The 13,755-nt window shown below is 46.3% G+C and overlaps 1 protein-coding gene across 1 annotated transcript in view; it reads left to right on the top strand.

Moving 5' to 3' along the window:
• The window catches only part of UBAC2 (UBA domain containing 2), a 244,828-nt gene extending 244,557 nt beyond the window's left edge, over positions 1–271 (top strand). Inside the window, exon 9 of the mRNA XM_006879557.1 lies at positions 164–271. Coding sequence (XP_006879619.1) covers positions 164–271 — 108 coding nt within the window. The remainder of the gene's footprint in view (positions 1–163) is intronic.
• The last annotated feature ends 13,484 nt before the right edge of the window (positions 272–13,755 follow it).

The following is a 13,755-nucleotide window of genomic DNA, read 5'->3' as shown; positions in this document are numbered from 1 at the left end:
GTGTGTGTGTGTGTGTGTGTGTGTGTGTGTCTTTCTTTGAAATAGGCTTTGACCTTTTCTGTGCAGGACTGGAGAACTGCTGGTGGAGACCATCCCCAGGCCTGGCAGGTGGATCAGTCTTGCCAGCAGCATCCGTCATGTCATGTTTGGTTTCTGTTTCCAGGTTGCCCGGCTCATGGAGATGGGATTTTCCAGAGGCGATGCTTTAGAAGCCCTGCGAGCATCGAATAACGACCTCAATGTGGCTACCAACTTCCTTCTGCAGCACTGATGGTCCCGAGACCCCCCCGAACAGGGTCAGGCTGCGTGCCGCGGAGTGACCGTCGGGGTGGCCCCACTGTCAAGGCAGCCCCGGAGGACGACATACAATAGCAAAGATATTCTTAGGGGCAAAGGGGGTCCTCACCGCCTCCCCGTCTTTAATTCCAAGATTGTTGCAGTTAAAGATTCAAAATAAGTTTGCCATTAAATTAGCATGTATTTTCTATCTCTATTTTTCTATTGAGTGTTTTCCTTAGTTTGGAGCATCAGCCCTCATTCCTGATGTGTCTAAATGCATTAACGGCAGGTTTTGGCAAGCAGCAGAGTCCGCAGCAGATGGGACGTGACTGCCGTTGCCGCAGTGTTCCCTTCATTGGAGTGTGTTATTCGGAGAATACTTGATCATCATCATCTGCAAAGGCAAAGGGATAATGTTATTTCAGAAGGGATGTGTATTGACTTTTTCTTTTTATTGCTGTTTTTTTTCCCCTTAAAAAGTTTTTAAAATCCTAGTGAAAATGTGGTGGGCCCACTCCGTTAGAGCTCAGCTCTGAGTGGCTGCCACACACACTATTTACCCGGCCTCGTGGCCGGTGGGGAGTGTGGAACTGAATCCTATTCCACCGTGATAGTCCCAAGCCACGGCAGTTCAGGGAATTGTTCATCAACCCTCCTTACCTCCATTTAAAAAATAATAATAATAATGAAATAACAATTTGAGGTCCTGGATGACTCCATGAAGCTTGACTGGGGTTCGTTTTGTTCAGAATATCCACAGTCAGCCACTTAGCTTGGGATAAAAACGGAGCAAAGCGGCGACAGGGAAGAGTGGACTTCGTGGAGCGATACGAGGGCCTGAGGAGAGTGCTCAGGGCTGGCCCCCACCAGGAAGAGGAAGTAGCTGCGTGTTTACTGAACTTCCCTCGAGCTGCAGAGCGGGGCTCACTCTCTGTCTGCGTCCACAGTCCGACGGGCTGGAAGCAAGCTCTTCCAGGGGCCTGCACATCGATCAGATGGAAGAGTTAGGTACAGCGGATAACAAAGTGTGCAAGTTGACAGAAGCAAAGCAGGAAGCCAGAAAATGGGCTGAAGTTAGTGAGCATTAGCTGAGGAAGATGATTTCAGGAAATTGTGCAACTCTTATGTTCTGCAGAAGGATCAGATATGTGTCAAATCGATGCAAATTTAGATATGTGTGGTACAATAAAGTTTGTCATGTGTTTTGCTTTTCAGCATTTTTTTGTTAGATGTATCTAGATCGTTTTGTTCTAAGCAATAGTGTTGTTGGCCTTGGGGTCAGAGCTGACCCATACCTGACCCTCCCAGGGTTTTCATTTCATCGCACAGCAGGAGATTGACCGCCCTTCCACGGAGCATCTGGTCGATTCAATGTCCGTGCAGCACAGCTTCTTATCACAGGGCTCCCTGAACTAAGTTAGTGCCCACAGACAGAGAAGAGAATGACTTGCCAGATTGCTCATCTGTCCTTGAGAAGATAAGAGTGCTTTTGTCTTGTTGTGCTGGGTTGTGTGGTGTTATGTTGTGTTTGTGGGAAGCGCTTGTTCCTGGGCATAGAACTAGCCTTAACACATCATCAGTCAGTGGCATTAATGGCCACACTGAAAGCCTGGGGTCACAAGGGGCCCCTCTTACCTCGTTGGGGCCAGAGTATTGCTCACAATGGAAATTGAGGTGATTTTCTGGGAGCCCAGCTATCTCCAGATATAGGCCCCTGACTTGAACCTTCAATTTGATTTCTCCACCCCAGGTTATGAGGAATAGTTGATGGGACTGGAGATGTCTTAACCCAAATTCAATTACCAAGGGTTTAGTCAAGAGGGCCTGGGATATGTGTTATCTGTGGGTTCAATTGAATGCCACTCCCAGTGTTTACTGATGCAAAGGGTCTCAGGTATGAATAACCCATATCCAAAGCTGCCAGTTCTCGTGTTCCTTCTCACATTCCACCAGCACCAGCAGAATAAAGCCAGAGTCAAAAGAAGAGTCGAATCAGAGTCAAAAGTCTCCCTTGCTTTGAGCTTCTCATTACCTCTATCCCAGAGGATGGGAGCCTTAGCCACACTACGTTCTAGATGTAAACTTAAAAGGATTAACCATCCAGCAGGTGTTTATTTCTTAATCAGGATTCCCTTCTAAATGTGATTACATTTCTGAGACCCTTGCCCTTTGGAAACAGACTTAAGTGACCCTCTCATTTAAAGGGTGGAAACTGAGGCCTGTGTAAGTGGCGTCGCTGGAAGCAGTGCGTCTAAGTGTCAGGGCCAGCAGACAACCTCGGATTTTCACCTGCTTTCATCATTTCTCCTCTTCCTTACAGCTGCCAGAACCCCTCACCTTCCCACCTTCGTGCATTATGTCCCGTCCTCTGTGCACCTGCCAGGCCCTTCTCTCGAGCACACTGTCTCCACTTTTTGAGGTTCCCACCCTCGCCCACTCACAGCATCCACCACAGGGTTGTGAATATCTGAGAACACCCACAACTTTTGTCAAGACACTCAGAATTCCTTCACGTTGAAGGAGCCCCTGAAAAGGATCAGTAACGCATGCCAGAGGGAAGCAACCAAGAACTGTCTGACTCCGTGTCCTGAGGTTTAGAAAAGAGCACAGAGACTTTCCATTTTGTATAAATGGACGATAGATGAGGCCGAGTAGATTTCAGAGAGTGAAGTGAGAAGAGCAGCAATGTCTGTGATGTTGTTCTGTGCCGTTGAGTTGACTCGGATTCACAGCAACCCTATGTACAACAGCCCTAAACCCTGCCCTGTCCTGTGCCAACCTCATTGTCTCTGACACACCCACCCCCATTACCCCAGTCACGGAATCAATCCATCTGAGAGAAGATCTTCCTCTCTTGCGCCGTACCTCCACCCTCCGAAGCATGATGTCCCTCTCCAAGGACTGGTCCCTCCTTGCAACATGCCCAAAGTATGTCAGATGAAACTTCAGAATCCTTGCCTCCAGGGAGCAGCCTGGCTTCACTCTCTCTCAGATGAACCTATTTGTTCTCTTAGCAGTCCATGATCTGTTCAATACTCTTCTCCAGCACCACAGCTCAAAGGCATCAGTTCTCCTCCTATCATGCTGGGTCATAGTGAGCCCTCATTCCTTCCCCAGATTTAAGAAAAACTACCTCTGAAGTCTAATTCATAAATCCAGATGGACCTTGGGACTTCTTGTGTACCAGAGAGTGGAATCGACCCATAGCTGACCCTCCAGTGGGTTTTCAGAAGCAGTTCATTGCACGGGATGAGATTGCCTATCCTTGTCCTGTTTAGCAGCTGATGGCTTCAAACTGTGTGCCTTTGGTTTGCAATGTAGCTTCTTGCAACGAGGCCCCACGAGCAAAATTTGAGGGAAATTCAGCATAAGAAATATGCAAGTATTCCAATATAACTTGCTCAGAGTTCCTAATATAGTCTCAATAATAATTATTCTTCTATTTAAATGACAAGGCATCCTAGATTTATTGGGGAGATTTGTTTTAACCAGATAAGGAGTATTAAATTTTGTGAGGGGCAGTATCCAGTCCTCTGTTTATAAAAAATTATAGACCAAAAATGTAAAAGTTTACTTTCTAACCCAAATATTTTTTCTTAAAAGATACCTTGTAATTGTTGTTGTTGTGTGCCTTCAAGTCGCTTGCAACTCCTAGCAACCCTATGATGTAGTATCCAAAATGGACAAGTCCGGAGCCCTCGTCTGTCTGTCTGTCTGTCTATCTGTCTGATGACTGTGGAATTGGGGCTAATTCTTAGCAGCCCTTCTATTGGGTCTCCACGGCTGGCTGAGGTTGAGAGATTTGAAGACAAGGCTGTACTGCGTGTTTTCATGTTCTGTCTCTTAATTTGCCGTCACTGGGTTGGGACCAACTCTTGCTCCTGGACCTTCTGCCACACACGGCTCGCCACTGCTGGCTACGCCTTGATATCCTCACCTCTCCTGACTTGGGCTGCGTCTTGGTTCTCCTACTTCCAGTTCTCTTCCCGTTCCTGTTCTTGTGCTCTAGATCCAAGAATTCCTTAAGATCTTCCCACTAACCCTCTTCATTCCTCTCTCTATTATTCAGGTGATCTGATTAAGGTTTTGGTAGAACTAAGTAGGACTTCTATTTTGATAAGCCTTGGCCCTTTTGGTTACTGGTTTCAGCATGTATGTACGATGAGAAGGGAGAAGAGCGGTGGACTGGTCTGTGCCTCACAGTAGCCTGACGTCTAGGCCTGAGAAGAACTGTGGTCAGGAATCCCAAGATTGGATTAACATAGGAGGGAGGAGAAGGACACTTGAGTCCTCTGGAAAAAGAGAAGTCCGAGGGTGAAACTGCAGGGGAATCATAAAAATAAACAGTTGAAGAAGGCCGCGCCGTGCAGTTTGTAACTTCTTAATAAAAGGACAAGTGAGGCTGGAGAGCTCTCCTGGGGTTGGGATTTTCAAGAGCACAGAGCCCTTTAGGGTGCAAGTGGAGATGAACAAGGGATTTTCAGAAGACAGCGCGAAGCATCTAGATTGGCTGGAAACAGGGTTTGGCCACCTCAGCCCAGTATTCTGGTGTGTGGAGCCTTGTCCTCGTGGGGATTTTAGAGGTTTCGAGATTTAGGCCGCAGTGCTGCTAGTACAATGATTAAAAGTTCAGCTGCTGACTGAAAGGGAAGTTCGAATTCACCCAGCTGCTCGTTGGGAGATAAAAGTGACTGCTTCCTTGAAGATTACAGCCTTGCAGACCCTATGGGGCAGTCCCACTGTGTCCTGTAGGGGCTCCGTGAGTCAGAATGACTTACTAGATAGATCTTTTGTTTGGGGTCGACTTTTCAGTAGGAATACGGGCAGTACCAGGGAACACACTGCAGGGGTCGGGTCTCTGGTCTCTCCACACTAGCCTACAACTTCTCAGGGAAGCTGATGGCTTCTGTGTCACCTTTGGGGTGTACTGAGCTACCCTCAGAGTTTGAGCGGCTCGAGTGAGCAGGAAACACTGGAGCGTGTAGGTCCTGAGGGAGAAGGACAGCGTTGGGAGAGGCGGGCGCATCAGGTGATCACACACCAGGCCGGTCCCTCAGCCCCTTCCGTGTGCTGCTCCTTGAACCGTTTTATTCCTGTCCCACATTTCACAACTCTCCCTCTGCTATCATCTTGTAGTGAAGGAGATTCCCCTGTGCGAAGAGGAGGAGAAAGAAACCAAAGTTCCCTGTCTGCCCAACCTTCACAATGTCCCCTACGACGTCTGGATTCTCTTACATGTGCTGCCCTTTACCTCTGTCACGGTGCGGAACATCCATTGTTAGCCCGATGTGTGGACTGGCCTTCCCAAGGTCTGCACAGGGAGAACGGGGCTTCTAAGCAAACTGTCCTTTCCTGCACATGGCCAAGGATTCTCCCCACGGTACATGTCTTTCCTTCCAGACCCACAAAATCTCCCAGCAGCCGTACCTACCTGGCTGTACCAGCACTAGCCATTCACATCTGGTTCTGAGAAAATACAGGTGAAGTGGAAAACTGGAGACCCACAATAAAAACGAGGTGCTGGCTTCACACCACAAACAAGGGTGAGGAGAGTGGGACTTTCTAAGATGAGGTTTTTGGTGATTCAGTGTCTTCTAAAGTTAAATTGGCGTTAAATCCTTGTTCCAAAGGTGGGATTGGGCACCTAAATGGAAGACTGGGTTTGATGACAGCATCCCTGGTGTCAGCTCATGGGGGCTTTGTAACTAACTCCTCCAGTTGGTCCAGGGCAGTCTTGGGCAGAGGCACATTGGCCTCAGATAAACATGAAATGGTGATGTCCAGGTAAACCTTGTAATAGTTCAGTCTCCTGATAGCACTGCTCTGACCCCATTTTCAGTGGAGGCTCAGGAAGAGGTCAAGTGCATGAAGCTGTGTGTGGTGGTGGGAAAAGAGGGTCCTTGGTTGCCCTTGGCCAAGTGGCATCACCCATCCCTCCAGTCAGCCCTCCTCTGCTCCTTGTGACCAGCTCACCTGCCCCTGGGACTCCGGCACCAACGTCTGTTTCAGCCTTTGGCTAGTTTTGTAATTGTGTATATGGACTTTTAAGTTATAAGATGATATTATAATGTTAAATAGAAATGCTGTGTTATACCTGACACTTGTTCAGTCTAACAATATCTATGCATAATTTGTAAAATTTGTATATGGATAACTTGATGACGGACCCCAATCTTTCATATGTATAAAGTTCCAGAATCTCGGAGGTCTTGTGTAGAGAAGGGAAGGGTCCTCACCCAGGGGTGGTGGTCCCTGTTTTACCCCCTCTCAGCAGGCGGGCCCTGTTGTATTAAATATTCACACACGAATGTGATTTCACACCTGCTGTTGCCTTAAGGACCTGTTTTAAGGGAAACAAAAAATAAGTGCATTTATTTTGTTTAAGTGTAAAAATTCAAGCAAACAAATGAAGAACAAGGCACACCCGTTAGTGAGAACGCAGGGTATGGCCCCGCCTCCCCCCTGGCCTGCGGAGGAGCTGTGATGGTGGGCCTGCCCGCAGACCGCCTGATGTTCCCGGGCTGCTTGTTCCAAAATGAATACGTGAATAAAGTTACCTACCCACTCTCAGCCTCCTTATTTCTGATTGCTTGTGTGAGTGACTGTTTCAGGTGAAATTTCTAAATCCATGCCTCAAAACTATTCCAAAATGATGAAAATCTGGTACTAGGGTGGGATTACGATGGGGCAGGGTCATGACTAGGGCAGGGCACATGGGGTCTTCACAGGTATTAGTCATTCCTGTTTTTTAGATGAGTACAAGTGTACGGGGATGCCAGTTTTATTGGGATTTTTACACATCATAGTAAGTCAGATAGATGATACATAGATAGCTATAGATAGATGTCTAAAGATATATATATAGATAGATAGATAGATAGATATTTGGAAGCAGGAGTGGCATCTACTTCCTAAATAACATGCCTCCGGAAGCTCTTATGAACTTTTACATGTAGAGGACTTCAGGGCTTTTGTTCATGGTGTCGCTATGAGTCGTGCTCAACTCAAAGGCAATCAACAACAACAATATGTATATATATAAAATATTTAACAAATGGGGCTCCATCTGACATAGTTTGGACATGTTGTAAAAAGAGACAGGTCCTTGGAGAGGGACAGCGCAGGAGGTAGAGTAGAGGACAGGGGAAGACCCTCTATGAGATGGATTGATTCAGTGACTGGGGTAATCGGGATGGGTGTGTCAGAGGCTATGCGATTGGCACAGGATAGAGCAGGATTTAGGGCTGTTGTACATAGGGTCGCTATGAGTCGCAAATGACTCGACGGCACATAACAATTTTTAATCCTCCAAAGAAATACCATCTCTCTTTTAGACAGGATGGGACGAGCTTGGACGGGTGAAGCAGGGGCTCCTGTCTAGCTGGGAGCGCTCCAGAGCCCTGGGCTGGCAGAGGAGATTGTAGACAGGGCAGGGCCAGCAAACTTGACTCCATTCCTCCCCTAGAACCGGTAGTGAGAGTGCAGACACTAGAGATGTTCTAACAGTGGCTCCTTCACTTTCCTGATGAAGACCCCCTTCTGACGAGCCTCAGCTGGGGCCCAGGAGAGACAGTCCCATTTCCCCAGAGCCTAGGCATGGATTCTGACATGACACTTTATAGAAAATTCCCTTTTGTTCCAAAATCTTACCCATCTTTAAAAACATCCACCACCGCCCAAACGCCAACACGTTCCCCAGACTGTAAACCTTAACTGCCTCATCTCTCTCTCTCAGAGTGGCTGACAGACTCAGACCACCACCTTGTCCATTAGCAGCCAAATGTGAAACACCCTGAGCCACCAGGGCCCGCTGGCCCAGAACAGGTGGGTCCATGCCACTCCTGAAGCATGGAGTGAGCCCCAGATTGCCGTGGGCATCAGTGCACTTCAGTCAGCCCGGATGTTTTACAGTCCCCACCAGCAACCCAACATGCTTACCCACACCACCTTTGGTTGTGTTTGGTAAACAGCTCACCTTTATAAATCTTCCAAAGCATTCAACTTAACTCATACAAAAAAAAAAAAAAAAGCTTCCTTTATTTCCCCTTATACTCTATCCGTTTACATGATAAGCTCATTATTTCCTTTCAACAGTTAGTGCAACTGATGTAAGGTTTGCAGGCAACACAGCTGTCTTGCCAAGGGCATTGCTCACTTATGGGGGCCACACAGGCCAGCTGGGCAGCGACCACTGGCCAGGAGCACCCTGAGGGCCACAGGCCTCACTTGCTCAGAGTTGGTTAAGTGGAGTCCCACTGTGAGTTTTCCTTTTCAAGGAGAAAAGTTAATTGGGGGGAGGGGGGAGGCAGGAAGAAAAGTGCAACAATGAATGACTGGAAACCCTAAGTCTCTGCAAATTTTCATTTAAAGTAATAAAAAAAATGTTTAAGAAAAAACAAGTTAGAGAAAATCATTCATTCTGATTAGAATAATAAGAGAGGTTTCCAGAAAGGGCAGCATTAAGAAAATTTAGCAGCTTCTCCCTCTGATTTTATTCTACTTCCTAGTTAACTCTCAAAACCTCCGTTTTATTATTAGCTGCCATCAGGTCAGTTCCTCATAGCAACCCATGTTCAACAGAGCAAAACACTGCCCGTGCTGCCCCGTCCTCACTGAGATTGCTGTGGGAGCCCATTGTTACAGTCAGCGTTGATGCATGGCCTTGCCAGTCTTCCTCCTCTATGCTGACCCTCCCTTTACCAAGCATGGTGTCCTTGTCTAGTGTGGCCCCTGCTGATAACATGCCCCAAACATGAGATGCCTCAGGGCTCAGACTTCAGCCAGACAATGTTGTTGTTGTTCTTTGCCATTGAGTTGGAACAAACCCAAAGCTGGCCTTCCAGCAGATTTTCAGAGGTAGTAAATCCCATGAGATTGCCCCCATCTCTCCCACAAAGCAGCTGATAAACTGCATGCCTTTGGGAGGGTAGTGGGGGTTATAGCGATGGCAATACTAGGGAGGCACACACTTCTTAGGACAATCAAAACATTGATCTCGGGGAGCTCTGGTGGCCTAGTGGTAAGGAGCTGCAACTACAATCCCAGAGGCGCATGGTTCGAATCCACCAGATGCTTTGCCGAGGAGGGAGGGACAATCTCCTCCTGTACCAGTCAGATATAATTTGACGGTACACTCACACAAAAAAAATAATAATTTAAAAAAACCAAACATTGATCTCAAAGGGGGCGGCAGCTCCCCAAGGGGGTTTAGGAAGGAGGGAGGAAAGAAAATGGAAAACACAGGGAGGAGGTGGGAGGAGTGATGTTATGTCGGGATCACAATCAACCGTAGGAACAAAATGTGTATTAAGTATGGAGTGGGAAGCTGATCTGCTCCTATAAACCTTCACTCAATGCGTAAGTAAAAAGTAAAGCAAAAAACAAACGGTGAGACACCACCTCACAATCCACACTTCTTATACTTCTCCCAACAGAGATTTAGAGATTTGTTTGTTTTTCTGGAAGTTCATGGTACATTTAATGTTCTTCAGTAACACATCAGTTTGGTGTTTTTTTTTTAAAAAAAAAAAAGAAGAAGAAGAAGGAAACCGTGGAGGAAAAAATCCCTTCATTGCCGTGGAGTCAGAGCTGACTCATAGCTGACCCTCCAGAGGGCTTTCAAAGGGTGTAAGTGGCTCTCGAGGTCATTGTCCGTCTGTCTCCCCAGGAGCAACCAGGGGGGACAAGCCTCCAGGAAGGCTCCGCCTTTGGGTTTTAGCAACACTGCACCACCAGAGCCTCGCCTCACAGGTGAACAGAGTGTGGTGTTGCTCTCAAATGGGCAGCTATTCATGGCAACCACACGCACAACAGAATAAAAAGGTGCCGGTCAGGCCCCAGCCAGTTCTGTCATTACATGTTTAAGTCTGGGTTATGGCCACTGTGTTTCGAGTGTCTTCTAACCTGGAGGGATGTCATCGAGCCCTACAGCAAACAGTGTTCTGTTGTGATTCCTTAAATCCACCAGCTGCTCTACAGGAGAAGGACACGCACTCTACTCCCATGCAACTGACAGCCTCTGACACCCCACTGGAGGCTCAGCTACCGGTCGGTTCTGGCTCGATGGCTATCATATCTTCCACGTGCAGCCACAAATGAAACTTTGACAGTAAGCAGTACATGAACACAGACAAACTGTTAAGTACCTACATTCACAGCACAGACAACAGGAGCAAGTTGGTTACATTCATTCTTGTTTATTTCTTTACTGCAAAACAACTTAAAACGTCTGAAAGATTTGTCCATCCTTCAAATCCAATAGCCATCGATGTTAGAGGCTGTAAATTGCACAGGAGGAGATTGCCCATCTTTCTCCCGAGGAGCAGCTGCTGGATTTGAACTGCCAAAGAGGGGTGTCCTTTCAGCCAGTAGCACAGCCCTCTGTGGACTATGCCACCAGGGAAGCCCACATTTGCCTTAAGTCTCTTGAAATTAATGCACTTGAATTTTCCTTATTTATGGCAAAATGTTTTAAAACCTGATTTAGTTCATCAGTTGCTATAATATTTCTTTAAATCACAGTGAGGACAGAATGAGTGCATTTCCCCAAAATACACATGTTAATGAGAACAGCCATGAACACGAAGAAGATTTGCATTTAACAGGGAGCCTCGGCCATGTGGGCAGACGACACTACGGGGTCACCTGGGTGCTGCTGCTCCAGTGGGACCAGTGGCAGATTTTGCTGTTTACTCATTAAATATTTAAAACATATGCAGACGTTATTTAACTGGCCCACAGCGAAATGTTCACAAAAATGAGGTAAAATACTCTGGACGTGATAATGATTCTCAGAAAAAATAAAAGAATACGCTTCTGATAAGTATTCTACGCATATTTAAAAGGTGAAAATAAGTGAGTGCTGGAAGGCCATACAAATGAGCTGATATATGTCTTGTCCTTCAGTGAGACAAATTGCTCTACACTGTGCTGCAAAACTCACACCATTGTCCAATAGGAAGTTCAAAGAACAGCATGGTCTCCACACTTGATGGAGATAATGTGTTGGGGTTTTTTTAGAAATTATTTCTTCTTATTATTAATTTTAATGAAAATTTACAGACTTTGGATATCCTTTCATTCATTGTTGCACTTTTCTCCCTGCCCACCCCTCCCCCTCCCCAGTACACTCTTCTCTTTGAAAAGTAAAACAAAAATTATTTCATTGTTTTACAGTCCCTCCCTCCAGGTCCACTCCGCTGTGCAGCCTGCCTTCTGGACTCCTGTCATCACAAGAATATCTAATCACATATCCCTTTTAGACCGTTTTAAACAGTGCCATGAAGTCAAGAGTAAGGTGTGCCTAATTCAGGCCATGGTCTTTTTGATCATTTGCTAATCATCTGAGAACTGGACAGTATGAATAATGATGACATAGACAAGCGGATGCATTCGAGCTGTGGTTTTGGCAAGAGTGCTGAACTCTCCCGTGGACTGTCAAAAGAAGCAGCAGGTATGTCCTGGCGAAAGTGCAGCCAGGGTGGCCTCAGAGGCAAGGAGGATGGCGAAGCTTTGCTCATGTGTTTTGGGAATAATGTTAGGAGAGACCTCACCTTGGAAAGAGACATCGTGCTTGGAAAGGTGGGGGGGGAGGGTCAGTGAAAAAGAGGAAAACCCTCAGTGAGGTGGATTGACACAGTGACTGCAGCAATGGGGTCATGTATGTCGGAGATTATAAGGTGACACAGTATAGGACAGGATTCAGATCTTACTGTAAGTCATACTCAAGGGCTCCTAAAAACAACCACCAAAATCCAAAGCAAGTCCATTGTCTTCAGGTCCATTCAGACCCCTCGCACGCAGTAGATTCCCGAGGCTAGTCAGCTCTATGGGAGGAGACAGCTCAGCTTTCTCCTGCAACGCTGCTCCTGGATTTGAACCTCTGACCTTTTGGTGAGGGCACGACCTGTAACACACAATGCTACCAGAGCCCCTTAATCCTGTATAAGAATTAAATTCTTTTTCTAAGAAATCTTTGTTCTGTATGCTCTGAGGTAATCATTGGAAGAGAAGATGAATCCTGATTCCTGTTGTTGTTGTTGTTAGGTGCCGTCGAGTCATAGACGACTCATAGCTACCCCATGAATGAAAGGCCTGAGCACTGTTCATAGAGTTCCCGGAGGCAAGCCATTTCGGAAGTGGATGCCACTCCTGCTTCCAGGCTTGTTTTAATCGGGAAGCTCCACCAAACACTGTCCACCATGGGTAACCGTTATCACATTTGACACATCAGTGTCACAGTGTTCAGCATCACAGCAACCACGAGTTACCTCTGTACAGCAATGCACAGGCCAGTGCTATACCACCTAGAAGAATGTTTCACACACAAAAAAAAATTTAAACCAAGCCTGAGCGCCCCAGATTTAAAATCACCCACCTTGGGTTTGGTAGCATAACTTTCTGTCCACTAGGCTATTTATCCCGTTTTGAGTCCTCCTACTTCCAGTTCAAATAATCACAGGTAGGCTCTTGAAACAGAAAAGGCAGAGTATCCCCTTCTTTTAGACATTTAATGAGGCCTCCAGGAGATGATTAGGAAAGTGCCATTGAATATACTGCTGAACATTAACGGAGGCTGACTGGCTTGATGGGAATGTTTTGGAGGGAAAGTCAATCAATGCTATCTAATTTGTTTTTTTCTATTTTATGTGGGGAGCTTGATTTCATCTATTGTTGAAGCTCAAGTTCATGAAAGATTAAAAATGTTTACTAAATGCTTCAGCAGAGAAGAGGAAGACCCTTGACAAGGTGTATCGACAGTGACTTGTAATGATGGCCTTAGCACAGCAGTGCGTGTGAAGACGACAGGTTGGGGCTCCAAGAGTTGGCGACGTCCCCACGGCACCTAACAACACAGCAGGACTTTTATGCTGGTTTTCTGAGGTGGAAAATGGTCACAGTGAACGTATTTTCGTTCCTGCTCCTGTCTAAGTCTGCGTATTGAGTGAAAAGCTGCTTATAGTCACTAGAGAACTTGATTTCAGTTGTCATGCATTGTCTCTAAGCATTTTGGGGAAGTATACTCATTTATTTGGGGGATAATATTCTTCAGATTTTCAACAACTTTCATTTCCCAGAGGCCAAGTTTTTCTTTAAATTTTTCACAAAAATAACAATTCCACCGTGAGTTCTCTGAAGCCTTGAAAGTATTCTTTCATTTCAAATTACTTTCTCCAATATCCTTAATAATGCCACGTATGTCAAGTCCTAAGTCCCCAACAAGTCCCCTCTTCTTAACCCAGGTCAACCTCACAACCTAGGGAAAATCTCCATCCCTCTGCTGTTTATCCTGGCCAGATCAGCCCACCTCAGCCCAGGACTTCCATTTTTAGCCCTCCATGGCATGTATACCCCACCATGAGACTCTGTTCTTGGATGAGAGACAGAACACTAGCAAGTCTTGGTAAAGAAGAGATTGAAGTCCAGCCTCCCACGTAAAGCACAAAAAGAAAGCTAGTTGTTGTTGTTGTTGTTGTT

The sequence above is a fragment of the Elephantulus edwardii genome, unplaced genomic scaffold, assembly GCF_000299155.1.
Source record: "Elephantulus edwardii isolate Elephantulus edwardi_28Jun2011 unplaced genomic scaffold, EleEdw1.0 scaffold00004, whole genome shotgun sequence".
Taxonomy (NCBI): Eukaryota; Metazoa; Chordata; class Mammalia; order Macroscelidea; family Macroscelididae; genus Elephantulus; species Elephantulus edwardii.
The sequence above is the reverse complement of the archived record's forward strand: the minus strand, read 5'-3'. Positions and strand labels throughout refer to the sequence as shown.